Below are 13565 nucleotides of genomic sequence, written 5' to 3'. Positions count from 1 at the left end.
TCACTGGTGATGGGGCCTGGGGGAGTGTTTGTTCACACAGACCAAACTTCCCCCACCAAGGAAGTCCTTTGAAAAGACACATGCTGCCATATTGCCCTGTGAGTCCCCAGGGCTTCCCTTCTCGATTCTGTTCCCCTGCTGTCTCCTGACTGTCTTTAGGCCTTTCACAAAAGAAAACTAAGAATGCAAATATAAACTGTAAGTTAGAACCCAATTTTAGAAGAGCCACAGTAAATTTGAGCACCTGAAAATGAAAAGTTCCTCAGTTGCCCCTTGATACCCAAACATGATAACTCTCTCTATGAGCAGATACAGTGGAGAACAGCAGGCACATGGCCTCTTGCCCTGCAGTCCCTCAGAGAGAAACTGTATAACTGTGTGTGTACACACACACACACACATCTGTAGTCAGTGTGTCCCTGTCCCAGTTCAGTAGTCCTAACAATAAGGAAGCAAAATCCATGTAGGATGCTTTACCAATAGTCCCACCTAGAGGCAGGAGGATGCATCAGCTAGAAAATATTTTTTCATGTTTTTTCCCAAAAAGCTCCATTTGATTTTGAATTTATTCTGTGTTAACATTTTCTCATCATTTTTCTTACTGGTTTTTTTGTCAGCTATAATGAAGCAAGTCTACCAAGGATGTCAGTGAAACCGTTTGGGGGTTAAAAGGAGACCTGGGGCTAGTTTCCAAAATGTTCTAATCTCCAGTGAGTCACTAGACCTGTTCCTGATGAACTTCAGAGCAAACACGTCAGCAAAGAGTCTTTAAGGCTGCCTGATGTTACCATTCCTGTAGAATTATATCTGAGGAGAAGCTTATTCCCCTGTCAAACTTCACAGTTCTCACATACCAAGATCTCTCCTGTAAGACCCCATGGTTTCCCATTAATGCTTCTAATAGTAATCAGTATTTGACAAGCCATGAAATATTTTTTTGATCTGCCATTGTTTAGGTGTTCACATTTACGATTACTCCTGTGAAGCTTCCCCTCAGAGCACTGGCCAGTCCTAAGGCATTACCCAGGAACAATGAGTGTGCAGTAATTTAGTCTTAAACCTGGATAGCTCTGCACTGAGTAAGACTTCTTTCCGTTGCATATTATGGAGGAAAAAGTCAAGTTAAATAGCACATCTGGGTCACCAATGCAGCCCTGACATCAAATACCATGCCAGAGCATTTTCCAGAAGGTATTCTGTGAATAGAGTGCATTCGAATCACCAGAGAAGCTTATCAAAAATATAGATTCCTGGGTCTCAGGAAAGAACCACAGAATCAGAATTTGGGAAGGGAGGTGGATACCAAGCCTCTGCATTTTCATCAAGCACCTCAGTGATTGCTAACCTCCACTGCACAGAGTCATACAGCCCCCTGATGCTGCAGGAGAAATAAGGACACAAAATGTGGGGATGTTGGGTGGGTGCTGGGTAGGGTGTGTCTGGCTTTGATGTTTCTGCTCTGATCATAAGTAACCCCAGGATTTCAAAGATTGCCCAGGTGACCTCAGCATGTTCAAGAGGAGACCAGAATAAGGGCTTTCTATTTTCTGTCGCCAAGTGGACATTAATTTTGTACTGTTCACCAGTCTCCGAAGAGAATTTGGCTAATGAAAGAAAAATAAGCAGGTTGGGGGGCGAGTGAGGTGGGGTAGGTGGGGGGTGGAATAAAATGAGAAAATGAATTTGGGGATTTGATTGGCTAGAGTTGAAAGCTTTCTGCGGGACTCAGCCTATAGCTGGTGAAAAAATGGGGCAGGGAAAAGACTAGAACTTGCCCTAATCTTCCCATATTTTCCTTAGGCTTCAATGGACGCTGCACTCCAGTGATTAACTGCAGCATCCTGGTTGCATAAATGCTTAGCAGCAACTAACTCTAAAAAAAAAACAAAAACTCCTCAGTCGGGGTTAAATGCTTCTTCTAAGACAGTGCCTCCAAAAAACTCACAGCTGAAATTTCAGCTGACCACATCTCCCAGCTAACCACATTCTACAGAAAACTCTAAGCCGTGCAGATGAGTACTGAATGGCAACCATGCTCAAGGCTAGAAGTGGAGTTCATTTGAAAAGAACACTCTCGAATCAGGAGGCCATTGTTCCCCCAGGTTTGTGTGTGGGTGACTCTTAGATGAGTATGTTTTTCTTCCCCAGTCTCAGGAGGCCCAGGTGCTGAAGCAATTGGCAGAGAAGAGGGAACATGAGCGAGAAGTCCTCCAGAAGGCTTTGGAGGAGAACAACAACTTCAGCAAAATGGCGGAGGAAAAGCTGATCCTGAAAATGGAACAAATTAAAGAAAACCGTGAGGCTAATCTAGCTGCTATTATTGAACGTCTGCAGGAAAAGGTAATCCAACAAAGTTCTGGGCATAAGCATGCATTGCGATGCAACACAGCTGGGTGAGCTCTCAGATGTCCAGGCACCAGAGACTTAGTCAAAACCTGCTTCAAATGCACAGACAGCCAACAGTTTGGGTAGGTTCACCCATTGTAGCATTGACTTCATGGGCACTGCAACATGGTAGAAGAATGGGAATCCAACATTAAAGTTAGAACTGTGTCTGATTTTTTTTTTTAAGCAGTGAATGCTTAAAAAAGTGCTCAGCAGGGAGGCTGATCCATGCTTTTCAAGTATAGCAAAGACTTCTGTACAAATTTGAAGAACAATCCCTTAGAAGAATATTAAATTGGAAATATGAAGTAGACCATACAAATATATATTAGTAAGCAATAATAATATATAATAAAACAACACATTCAATATTTATTTCAATTCAATATTTATTTAATTTATTTAATTAAAACATGATGCTAAATATAAAAGTAATAATTTGGAAAAATACATTTGTATTTTTGTAGGAAAAGGACAGAATATCTATGAAAAAAAGCAGGAAGCCCAAGCTCTCCATGTAGGAAAATCTACATGGGAAACTGGAGTATAATAACATTGCTTGAAACCAAAGCAAAGGGAAGCTAGTAAGGGATGTTCATTTCCCCAAGTTCTGATATCCTGGTGCCTTCTCACCAACCCTTCAGTCAGGATGAGCAGTGCTGGAGAGCCTCTGGAAAGTGTTCTGTCTTTCCCTTTTGTGGGCTCCACTGCTATCTACCCACCACCACCACCCAGAAAACTTTCTTTTGAAAATGTGGAGTATAGCTACAAATGGTTTAGCTTTGTCCACCTCCAGAAATTGGATGAAACATTGAGAAATATGACTTTTGAGAAACAATGCCTAAGTCCTTTTCTGAGCAGTTGCCCCTGCGCCAGTACTGAGTACGACAACATGTCGGCACTGGAGAGAGAAGTAGGACTGCCCCGTCATCAGAGCATTAGGAGTCTCTACAACAGGAGTTGTGCTCCTGTTTTCTGAGTTTTTCTTAGGAAGATTCATGTCTTCAATTAGAGTTGGCCCATCTCATCTAAGGATCAGGCAATCCCGTGCTGATGTTCTCATCTATTCTGATCACTCTGTTTTTGCTCCCATTCTCTGATTACACATATCAGGCCAGAATCAAAGAAAATTAGGCATAAAACCTGAAAATAGATACATTTAACTCCATGGAGAGTTTGGTAGGCATCTGTGCTCTTGAGGAACTTTTGAAAGCATTGCTGGGGAAGTGTGTGTGGGCTCTGATACAGCGGTGGGACGCTGAGGCTCTCTGAAGTGTGTAGAGGAAGTACTAGGTGACTCGGGTGGGAACGGAGAGCCACTGAATGCCTTAATCAGAACTTTAAAGTTAAAATTTAATTTACTTATATAAGCTGGTGTTTCCCCACTCTCAGAACAATGTCATTGTACTTCATCTAAGTGCATCAGGTCAGAATTTGAAGGTGGCCCTTCCACTCTCTGCGTGTTACACATGGTGGTACCATGGCCAGTGCTTTGCTGAGATGCAGGAGGGCAAAGTTCCATTGGGTAAAATTTATGCCCCTCGCTTTGAACCATTCGGTCTTCCTCCATTTGCCCTCAGTTCACATGTTTCTCTTCACTCACTCCCTGCCCAGCACCTTGCACTCTTCCCCATTCTCACCCAGATTTAGTCTCTACCCCCTTTCAGACACACAGATGCATACAGACATGCAGTTTGTCCTGGAAATAATCAACCTGTGGACAGCTTAACATTCCTGACATCAAGCTGCAGAATCTCCAGAGGTAGAACCTATTTTCTTTTTTTTAATCCTCTGGATGACTCCAATATTCAGTCAGGTTTGATAACTATGGGTTGTAGCCTATTCTGATTTAAATCTCAGCTGACAGTATTCTTTTTTTTTTTTTTAAGATTTTATTTATTTATTTAACAGAGAGAGAGAGAGAGAGAGTGAAAAGAGAGAGACAGTAAGAGACGGAACACAAGCAGGGGGAGCTGAGCAGGGAGCCCGATGTTGGGCTCAGTCCCAGGACCCTGGGACCATGACCTGGACCAAAGGCAGACGCTTAACGACTGAGCCACCCAGACTCCCTCAGCTGACAATATTCTATCCCATGCTGAATGATACAATGCAGATCATTTTTAAGACCACATTTCCCCTGGTATTTCACAGCCACAGAGACATTTTTCAAATCTAATGAGATCTTTGGCCAGTGTTACCCAAGATCTATTATCTTTTCCATGAAGTGGAGAGATTTCTTAAGTAATACCAAATTTGCTTCCTTTTGATGTATTTTAAATATGTGTTCTCTTTCCTAAAATAATACAAAGTAAGTTTTTTTATTAATACCAGTATCTAGCCTTTTGTTTGAATGAAATTACTGCAATGAGATTAAAATTATAAAGAGAATCAGTAATAAGAATCGTGCTGAAAATGCATGAAAGTGCTAACACGCATAAGTTATTCTGGAATCTCTACTTCAAAAGATGTTTACCACTGAAAATGAGACCTATTAGTAAGTCATTCAGTGAGTATTGATAGAGTACCGACTATGTGCTTAGGAACCTGGAAGGGAACATAATATCAAATAGCATTAACTAATCATCTCTCTCCCCATGCAGACAATATAAAACCCAACAATAAATGACCTAGCAGCAAAAATTAGGGAATAAGTCAACGTATCATAATGGACCAATATAAATAGTAAATACAAAAACACTGGGAAAATGTCAGTAAAAATAAATCCACATCAAGGCTAACACACTAAATTCCCACCATTTGACAGGCCTCACTGACCCTATCAGTTAACCAGGAGATGTGATACAATCCATGTGAGCTCTTGCCAGCACTCTGCCCCGCCGCCACCCTCCCCCACACCCCTCAAATAAAAGAACGGAGCATCCGAGCAGAGCATGTCTTCCTGTGGTATTCGTGGCTTCTTTGGTGTTATTCATTGATAAATTTCCACAGACTTCTTGGAGACCCAGCCATGCCAGACTCAAAATCTTTAGCTAGAACTGAAAGCCTAAAGCAAAAGCAATCTCAGTTGAACTTTAGAATCTCTAAAGTGCTCTTTAAGCGAAGAGATTTTGATATAATTGTCTGGGATGGGACCCAGAGATCAGCATTACTTTTAAAATTTGTCGGTAGATGCTAATATTTAGCAGGAGTTGAGAACAACTGAGCTAAAGACTCCTTAAATATGCTTTGCTAGGTTTTCATAAATTATATTTAAAGATTTTTTTTAATTTATTTATTTGACAGACAGAGATCACAAGTAGACCGAGAGGCAGGCAGAGAGAGAGAGAGGAGGAAGCAGGCTTCCTGCTGAGCAGAGAGCCCGATTCATGGCTCGATCCCAGGACCCTGGGATAATGACCTGAGCTGAAGGCAGAGGCTTTAACCCACTGAGCCACCCAGGTGCCCCCATAAATTATATTTAAATATTTTTTACCTTTGTTCTGTAAAACTGTTCTTTTTTCCTTCAGAAAAGAATGTGACACTTTTTTTTTCAATTTCTGTTTTCATAACACCTCATCTCAACACTCCAGCTTATTATATAGAAAAGAATCAAATATGGAGAAAGGTATGGAAAAAAGAATGCCTAGGTCACAAAGACCTACACTAGGCTGATCTGTTTATGTCACTCAGATCGAAATTATACATACCCAATAGTCTTCAAATTAAGTGACATAAATTGTCATACCCAGGACTAGAAACTGTAGTCTGTGGGTTAATTGACACTCTGGTGTGGGGCGCCTGGATGGCTCAGTGGGTTAAAGCCTCTGCCTTTGGCTCAGGTCATGATTTCAGGGTCCGGGGATCAAGCCCCGAATCGGGCTTTCTGCTCAACAGGGAGCCTGCTTCCCTTCCTCTCTCTCTGCCTACCTCTCTACCTACTTGTGATCTCTGTCTGTCAAATAAATAAATAAAATCTTTAAGAAAAAAAAATTGACACTCTGGTGAAGTTTCAAATATTCTTATTCTTGGAATAGTTTAATAGAAAGAGACACAGAGACAGAGACAGAAAGAAAAGCACCGGTTCCTGCCACATGGAAAGGATTAAAGAGGCACTTTCTGCCTCCCCTAACATGTTCTTCCTCCCCTAACGCTGGACAGTATCCTGCAGAAAATTCACCACCTGGCCCTTCAGGAGCCCTGAAGAGCAACAGCTCTCTCATCAGACCCGAACAGGGTCTGTAGTGGGTAATTTTGAAAAATCAGTTAAAGCAGGTATAATCATTTTAACAATAATACATACATTCATTAAACACGGAACTTTAACATCAAACATTTAAATGTACAGCCAGTTACCAATCTTTTGATGTAGACCAGGACCTTTGTGAGAAATGGATCAGTTAATAGGGGTCCCATGTCCTTTTTTTCTCCCATTTTCCACCTATATCCTCTTAGCCATGTTTTACAGTTTTAATTTCTTTAAAATTGGGTGAGAATTTCTGTATAATAATATGGATACATAGGATCTTTACAACTTTTCTTTTTTACAAGCGAGTTTCCCCTCGCTTTTACAGTTGATCCACTATCTGATCATAATTCCCTTTCCTGAGTATTTCCAAAGCTTTCCCTCCACCCTCACAACTTTCTATTACTATAATATTTAACTGAATCATATAATGAAATTCTCAACTAGCTGGTCGAACAGGTTGGAAATATAACGGACTGCAAGCAAGCTATATAGCTCAACCAGTGAGAGGAAAAGTATGTGGAGATAATAGAGAAGAGGCTCCCAGCCTTACAAACAACCCAACATTTAGGAGGTTCCAAGATAATGGGGGGAATGGAGAATGTTGGTTGACCTAGCAGGTCAATTGAGAGGACTTCCGCTGAATCTTGTTGAATTCTCCACTTAACTCAAAGGTGTCACATCCTCTTGCTTTGATAACACAATGCCACCATTCACTAGCCCCTGCCAAGACAGCTCAGATCATAATATTGTGACTAGAGACCAAAGGAGCTTTCCATGGCATTCAGGAGTGAGAGAAGCAAAAAAACACAGACGACCTTGACAGCTACTTTACCTAGCCAACCACAAAGGATAGCACTTAGGAAATAAGGGATATTGTCTTACTATAATTGATAAATATCACCTCTAACAATATAGAAAAGTTGAACTGAAAATATCATAGCCATTATTTCAGTGACAATCACATCACATAACGTGATATAACTTAAAATAATAAAAATAGTTTGAGAGAATGTTATATAACTTTAAATCAAGATTTCAGCCATTATTAGTTTTCATCTATTGTCAAGTTTTATTCTTCTCATCGGACTTTGTTTTTTTGGGGGGGTCATTCTCATTCATAAGTGCCACTTATGTAACTATTTACTGTTGACCATGTCTGATGGAAGACTAATGAAGGGAAAAGAGGAGTTGAACCCAGCTATTACTGATTGGTTCTTGTAGACCAACCATTTTGAGCGTACTATTGCACGTAATCCAAACAACAACCCTGAAAAGAGATCCTGTTCCCATTTCACCTCTAAGGAACTTTGAGATTACACCATTCGGTCAAGATCACAAAGCTAAGTAGACCACAGAGTCTAGATTTGAACCCACGTCTTTTTGATTCCCAGTGTCTGTACTAAGCTAAAGCAGCAATTCTTTGTCAATCATCAAACACTGCTCAGTAAGCAAGCTGGGCAGTGCCATTGGGAGTTTATACTCAGTGACCACTGTCATCTTGATATAAATGAAAACATGCCTTCCGGGCACTCACAGCTCACTCTCGATCCCTCTTTTATTTACAAGTGCCTGTTCTTTTGTCAAAAGAATTCTTGATGACACTGACTGACCTCGTTGGGCATTTAAATAGACTCACCTAACAGAATTTCATAGATGGAACTGATAGTCTAGGTCATCTAATTCAAATCCCTGGTTTGTATTTGATACCTAGTGAGGAAAGGGAGACATTAAAACATAAAGGGGAAAAAGAAGGAAGACCTCAAAGAAATCTCTAATCACATATTCTTAAGGAATCAGAATTTTTCCTAATTTTTCCTTTCATAGATGCTTGTATATCAAAAGAGAATAGTTGCATACAGTGCTAAAAGATGATGTATTACACTTCCCTTATATGGACAAGAGGAAGGAGGGAAATTGCAGAGAACTTGGTAAATGTAGATCTGCTTCAGTCTGTCTTGCCAAAGGTCTGATAGCACCCTCCAAATAGTAGAAGCTCAATAATGAGATGCATCTTATCAAAGAATAGCCTTGACTTTTGAGGAGCTATCTCAGAGCATCACAACTATGTCAGTAACCTCTGACAATTAGAGTTTCCTGATTTAAAAAAAAAAAAAAAAAGACTGTTGAAAAACTCCTGCTTGTCTGCCCTTTGATTCTCCCACATTCTAATAGAAAGTGAAAGTACAATTTCATGGGTATCTCTTTGGTGATTTGAATAGAAAGTTTTCAAATAATGTATTTACTAAAATACCTGAAAATAGACAATATTTTCCCAGAAACTCAGAATTTACTTAATTTCCCTTTTTTAATGTTTATCTCCAGCTCACAGATCTAGTTGTTCTTTCCTATAGCAAAACCCATTTCCTTACAACTAATTTTGAGTTTCATAAGACGTGCGCTCCAGGGTAGCCCAGTAATATTAATTATAATGCTCCCTGTTAGAAATTTGAATTTGTATCAATCCTTACGCTTAGGTGTCTGCTATTTTGCTCCAGTATACTGATGGTCTGGACTTTTTCTCAATTTTTGTCAGAGCTCAGCTCTAATTAGCTTCTTTCTGCCTGAGAAAGGTTTTGCTGCATCTTTTTCCTCGTAATGGTGGGACAAAAGGAAGAACCCGTTTTATCCCTGCTCCTTCCTCTGTGACATTTCTGGATGGGACAGAGGTGACTTCCCTAAAAATGCCTTTTTCCCCTTCTCCTCATGGCTCTTCAACAAACACAAAAAGCTCATTTAAACCAATTAAATAAAATTGTGTTTCAACTCTCTAGAGTCAACTTCCTGTTTACTCCAATTCTTTCTTTAAAGGAAGTGTCAGATGTTATATGCCTTTTTGTCCCAACACCTACATTTGAAAAGACACATTTTTCCTCACAACTATTAAATTTTTTCCTTCTGCTAACAGTAAGTTTGTACAGCAGTGGTTAACAGAGTGGGCTGTAGAGGCAGGCTCCCTGAGGTGGAGTCCCAGCTCTGCCGCTTGTTAGTTCTGTGATCCTGGACAAATGAGGTAGGCTTTCCGTGCCTCAGTTTCTTCATCTGTTAAGTGGGAACCAGAATAACGCCTCTACCATGGGGTTGTTCTGAGGAAGAAAGGGAACTTAACAGATAAAAATCTGTATTTATGCAGAACTGATTCCATGTTAAGTCCTAATAAATGCTCAGTATTATAAAGAACACAGTAAGCAGAGACTCGTTGAGATAATTGGAGTTTAATGGTAAGATTTACTTTATAGCCGGTCCAGGTCTTTGCCCCTGAACTAAGGGAATCCATAGAGCCACAAGAAATTTCTGGAACTGCAAGGAAAAAAAATAGGAATATAAATAATATTCTAAGTAGAAAAAGAAGTAATACTACTAACCATTAGCATTTTAAAATTTCGATTCAACAAGCAATTATTTAGTACCTATGATGTGCAAGACAAGGGGGTTATAGTCATTCGGTACAGAACCATGTACTGAAAAATACCTGATCCACCTTTCCTCTCAGTTCCCTCCACAGTAAGCTCAGTTCCCAAACCAAACTTAGCACCTCAGTCCCCCACATAAATAAACATCTACCAATTTCAGGCTGAACGCAGAACACTCTGCTATGCCCAGCAAGGTATAGCATAACTTATATAGTGAGAAAATACAGTCCTGGCCCTCACTGAGCTTATATATAAGCAACTACTTAACACAGAAGATGAGACAAGAACAGAAATGCTCATAGTACAAGTTAAAACAAAATGGCTGCCACATATAAGCAAACATTTATGCAGGTGTTCAAAAGGAAGGTAAGATCAATTTTATTTTGTGATCTCCTGAAAATCTTCATGGAGGAAAACATGACTGCTACAGGCTTTAAAGAGTAGGTTTAAGATCCTGACCGAATAGAAACGGAAGACTAGGAATCTCAAGCATTAAAAATTCATGAAAAGACAACTCCGTTATACAAAAGCATCAGGTACGCGTGGAAAGGAGAAGAATGGAGGGCAAGGCTGGAAAGGTGATTCGGACAAGCTTTGAAAAGCCCTGACAGGGGCGCCTGGGTGGCTCAGTGGGTTGGGCCGCTGCCTTCGGCTCAGGTCATGATCTCGGGGTCCTGGGATCGAGCTCCGCATCGGGCTCTCTGCTCAGCGGGGAGCCTGCTTCCTCCTCTCTCTCTGCCTGCCTCTCTGCCTGCTTGTGATCTCTCTCTGTCAAATAAATAAATAAAAATCTTAAAAAAAAAAAAAAAAAGAAAGAAAAGCCCTGATAAACAGGGTAAGCATTTAGGAAGTGTACAAAAAGTCTTGCAACTAATCCTCTCAAAGTATCCATCGGCAATTATAAAGCCCTTCATATATGTGGGAAGCGGGGGGAAACACCATTAAAAATGACAGGGTAAACAACAATGCGATGTTTTATTGCTATTTTCTGGATCTAGGACAGTAGTTGGCATATTCAAAATTCTCTTAATCATAGGACCTTCTGATCGTGGTTTTGATCAAATATGGCATGACCGTTTTTTTAGTCTCCATAAGTCTTATAAGACGGTTTTCCCTAACGTGACACTTCCTGGGTCTCCTGTGGTCATTTATCATGAAATGAGAAACTTTCCTAAAGATAGACACCAAACAACTGCGTGATTTCCAGTGAGATGCAAACTGTGGAAAGGAGTAGGCAGGCCTTCCTGGTTCTCTGTGGAGCAGACAGCCGGTCTCTGTGACGTTGCTTCTCCCTTTGGTGTTTTCCAGGAGAGGCATGCTGCCGAGGTGCGCAGGAACAAGGAGCTGCAGGTTGAACTTTCTGGCTGAAGCAATGGAGGGATGGCACGCCCCACTGTTAGTAAATCCCCCTGCCTATATTATAATGGATCATGCGATATCAGTATGGGAAATGTATGACATGGTTTAAAAAGAACTCATTATAAAAAACAAAAAACAGAATCAAAAATTAAAAAAAAATTCAATGCGGTCTCTTTGCAGAATGTTTTGCTTGATGTTTAAAAAATACCTTGGATCTTATTTTGTAAATACTTACATTTTTGTTAAAAAATACAAGTATTGCATTATGCAAGTTATTTCATAATCTTACATGTCCTGTAACAGGCTTTTGATGTTGTGTCTTTCCACTCAAATGAATTTGCTAGGTCTGTTCTTTTTGAAGCCCTCATGTTGAACTCCATTCCCTGCCCTTTTCACTCCAACAGAAAAATGAGGTCAGTAGACAGTCCATGGTGCTAGAAACCCACCATTGCCTAATGACCTAGACGGCTTTGTAATCTCTGAACTTGACTAAGACCATGCCTAGGTTACAGGTATTAATTACAATTCCACACAAACCTCCACATTTGTTCACTCATAATCTACTAACTGCCTAGAAACTACAAAACCAGGCTAAGAAAAAACAAACAAACACACACCAATCATAGCATTTACTTCTGCTTCTACTGGATTATGTGCTACAAATGTGCTTTGGCTTTAGAAAGGGATGGATGAGAAGACAGATCTGAGATCAGTCTGGGTAGAAGCAAAACGTTGAACCTTTTAAAACTGCTGAACACAGATCCAAATCCCAGTGGTTCAAGCAGCCACGAATTCGCTCTTCATGAAGTGGGCTTAATTCTCTAGTTTAAGTTCTTTTGATGGAATGAATTACTTAATGTGTCAGGTGGCTTATTTGTGGATGCCATGATTGATGATGTCATTTTAAGCTCTTACCTATAGTACAAGTACATGATGCTACTGAATATTTTTCCACTTGGAAACTGTGAGCTGGTTGTTGCATTAAAACACACATACGAACAAGGTCAAAAACACTGCGGACTTTCACTCAAGCTGGTCTTTCTTCCCCAGTGTGAGGCAATCCTGCCTGTTAAAATAAAAAGAAACTCCATCTGTGAGGGCTGGTACAGCTAAGGGGGCTAGGCAGGGCATTTGTGCCAACTAAGAATCACCAGACACCCACCATAAGTACCTATCGCAGTTTTGAAGTCGTTTCTCCCCGAAATCCCAACTCCTGAAGGTTGCTGCCTGCATATTTACTCTTCATTAGTGCTATTTTCCTGTGTCATTGTGAGCAAGCTGTGATTAATAAAGAATTGGAGTTCTGTGAACTAATAAACGTTCGGTCTGGTCTCTTGCCCCTTTACATATCTGACCCCAGAGTTCAGATTTCCAAAGAGTAGCCATGGGATTAGACAATCTCCAAAGCCAAGAGACAATAATTAGTGTTTGAAGGAAACCAATGCCCTGCTGATTCACTTCCCTTCTGGGGCAGCAGGCGGCCTCTCTCTTCTCTCTCCCTCTGACAGGCCAGCCCGGCAGGGGAGGTCTTCAATCTGTTCCCCTTAAAAAAACATTCAGGACTGAAGGAGATAACCTTAGGTTCAGATTGGTCATTCTGAGAAAGAGACCCCCCTTGCAAAGCATTTGGGAGGTTCCTGGCACACCGTGCATTCTCCCATGTGGCCCCAGACCCCCTTCGCCAGCCTGGGAGATGTGATTTCCCTGCCATGCTGCTGAATTTTGCACTGCCAGGAAGCACATGGCACACATGGACACAGCGGGGTCCTGTCAGTGACCCAGATGGATCCTCCTCCAGGACCAAATGAAACACATCCAGGTTTAGCAGAACATCATAAATAATTGAAACCACACAGACTTATGAGTAAGTGAACTGGGCTATCGTCCATAGAAGCACTAACAAGCCAAGTGTCAGGGGCAGGCCACCTGGTCCCTGCCTTGACTAGCCTCTGTTTGCAGGACTCTACCGCTGCAACCCTCACTACGCATGCTCACAAACGTGGGCGCCATTATCTTCCTTTGGGAAGTCTATCGCAGCTTCTGATTAGCATAAAGTGATCTGTATTTTCATACTAATCTTTACGTAACTTGGTTCATAACTTTTTTATATAATGTTATTTGAAGGGCTCTCCTAGGGCTGGACCCTGTGATTAAGACCCAGAATCATGAAAATGAGTGACCGCAAGAAGCTCACAGTTTACATGCTTATTTTTGGCTCAGAACTA

At 40.9% G+C, this 13565-nt stretch overlaps 1 protein-coding gene across 1 annotated transcript in view; it reads left to right on the top strand.

Annotated features, from left to right (window-relative positions):
- Positions 1-12927, top strand: part of LOC111156778 (stathmin 2) — a 51294-nt gene extending 38367 nt beyond the window's left edge. The window contains exons 4-5 of the mRNA XM_022517848.1: positions 2149-2340; positions 11290-12927. Of these exons, the coding sequence (XP_022373556.1) occupies positions 2149-2340; positions 11290-11349 (252 nt within the window). The 3' untranslated portion in view covers positions 11350-12927. The remainder of the gene's footprint in view (positions 1-2148; positions 2341-11289) is intronic.
- The last annotated feature ends 638 nt before the right edge of the window (positions 12928-13565 follow it).

The sequence above is a fragment of the Enhydra lutris genome, unplaced genomic scaffold (genome assembly GCF_002288905.1).
Source record: "Enhydra lutris kenyoni isolate GAN:26980312 unplaced genomic scaffold, ASM228890v2 scaffoldscaffold49, whole genome shotgun sequence".
In the NCBI taxonomy this organism is placed as follows: Eukaryota; Metazoa; Chordata; class Mammalia; order Carnivora; family Mustelidae; genus Enhydra; species Enhydra lutris.
This window is presented reverse-complemented; position numbering and strand designations above follow the sequence as displayed.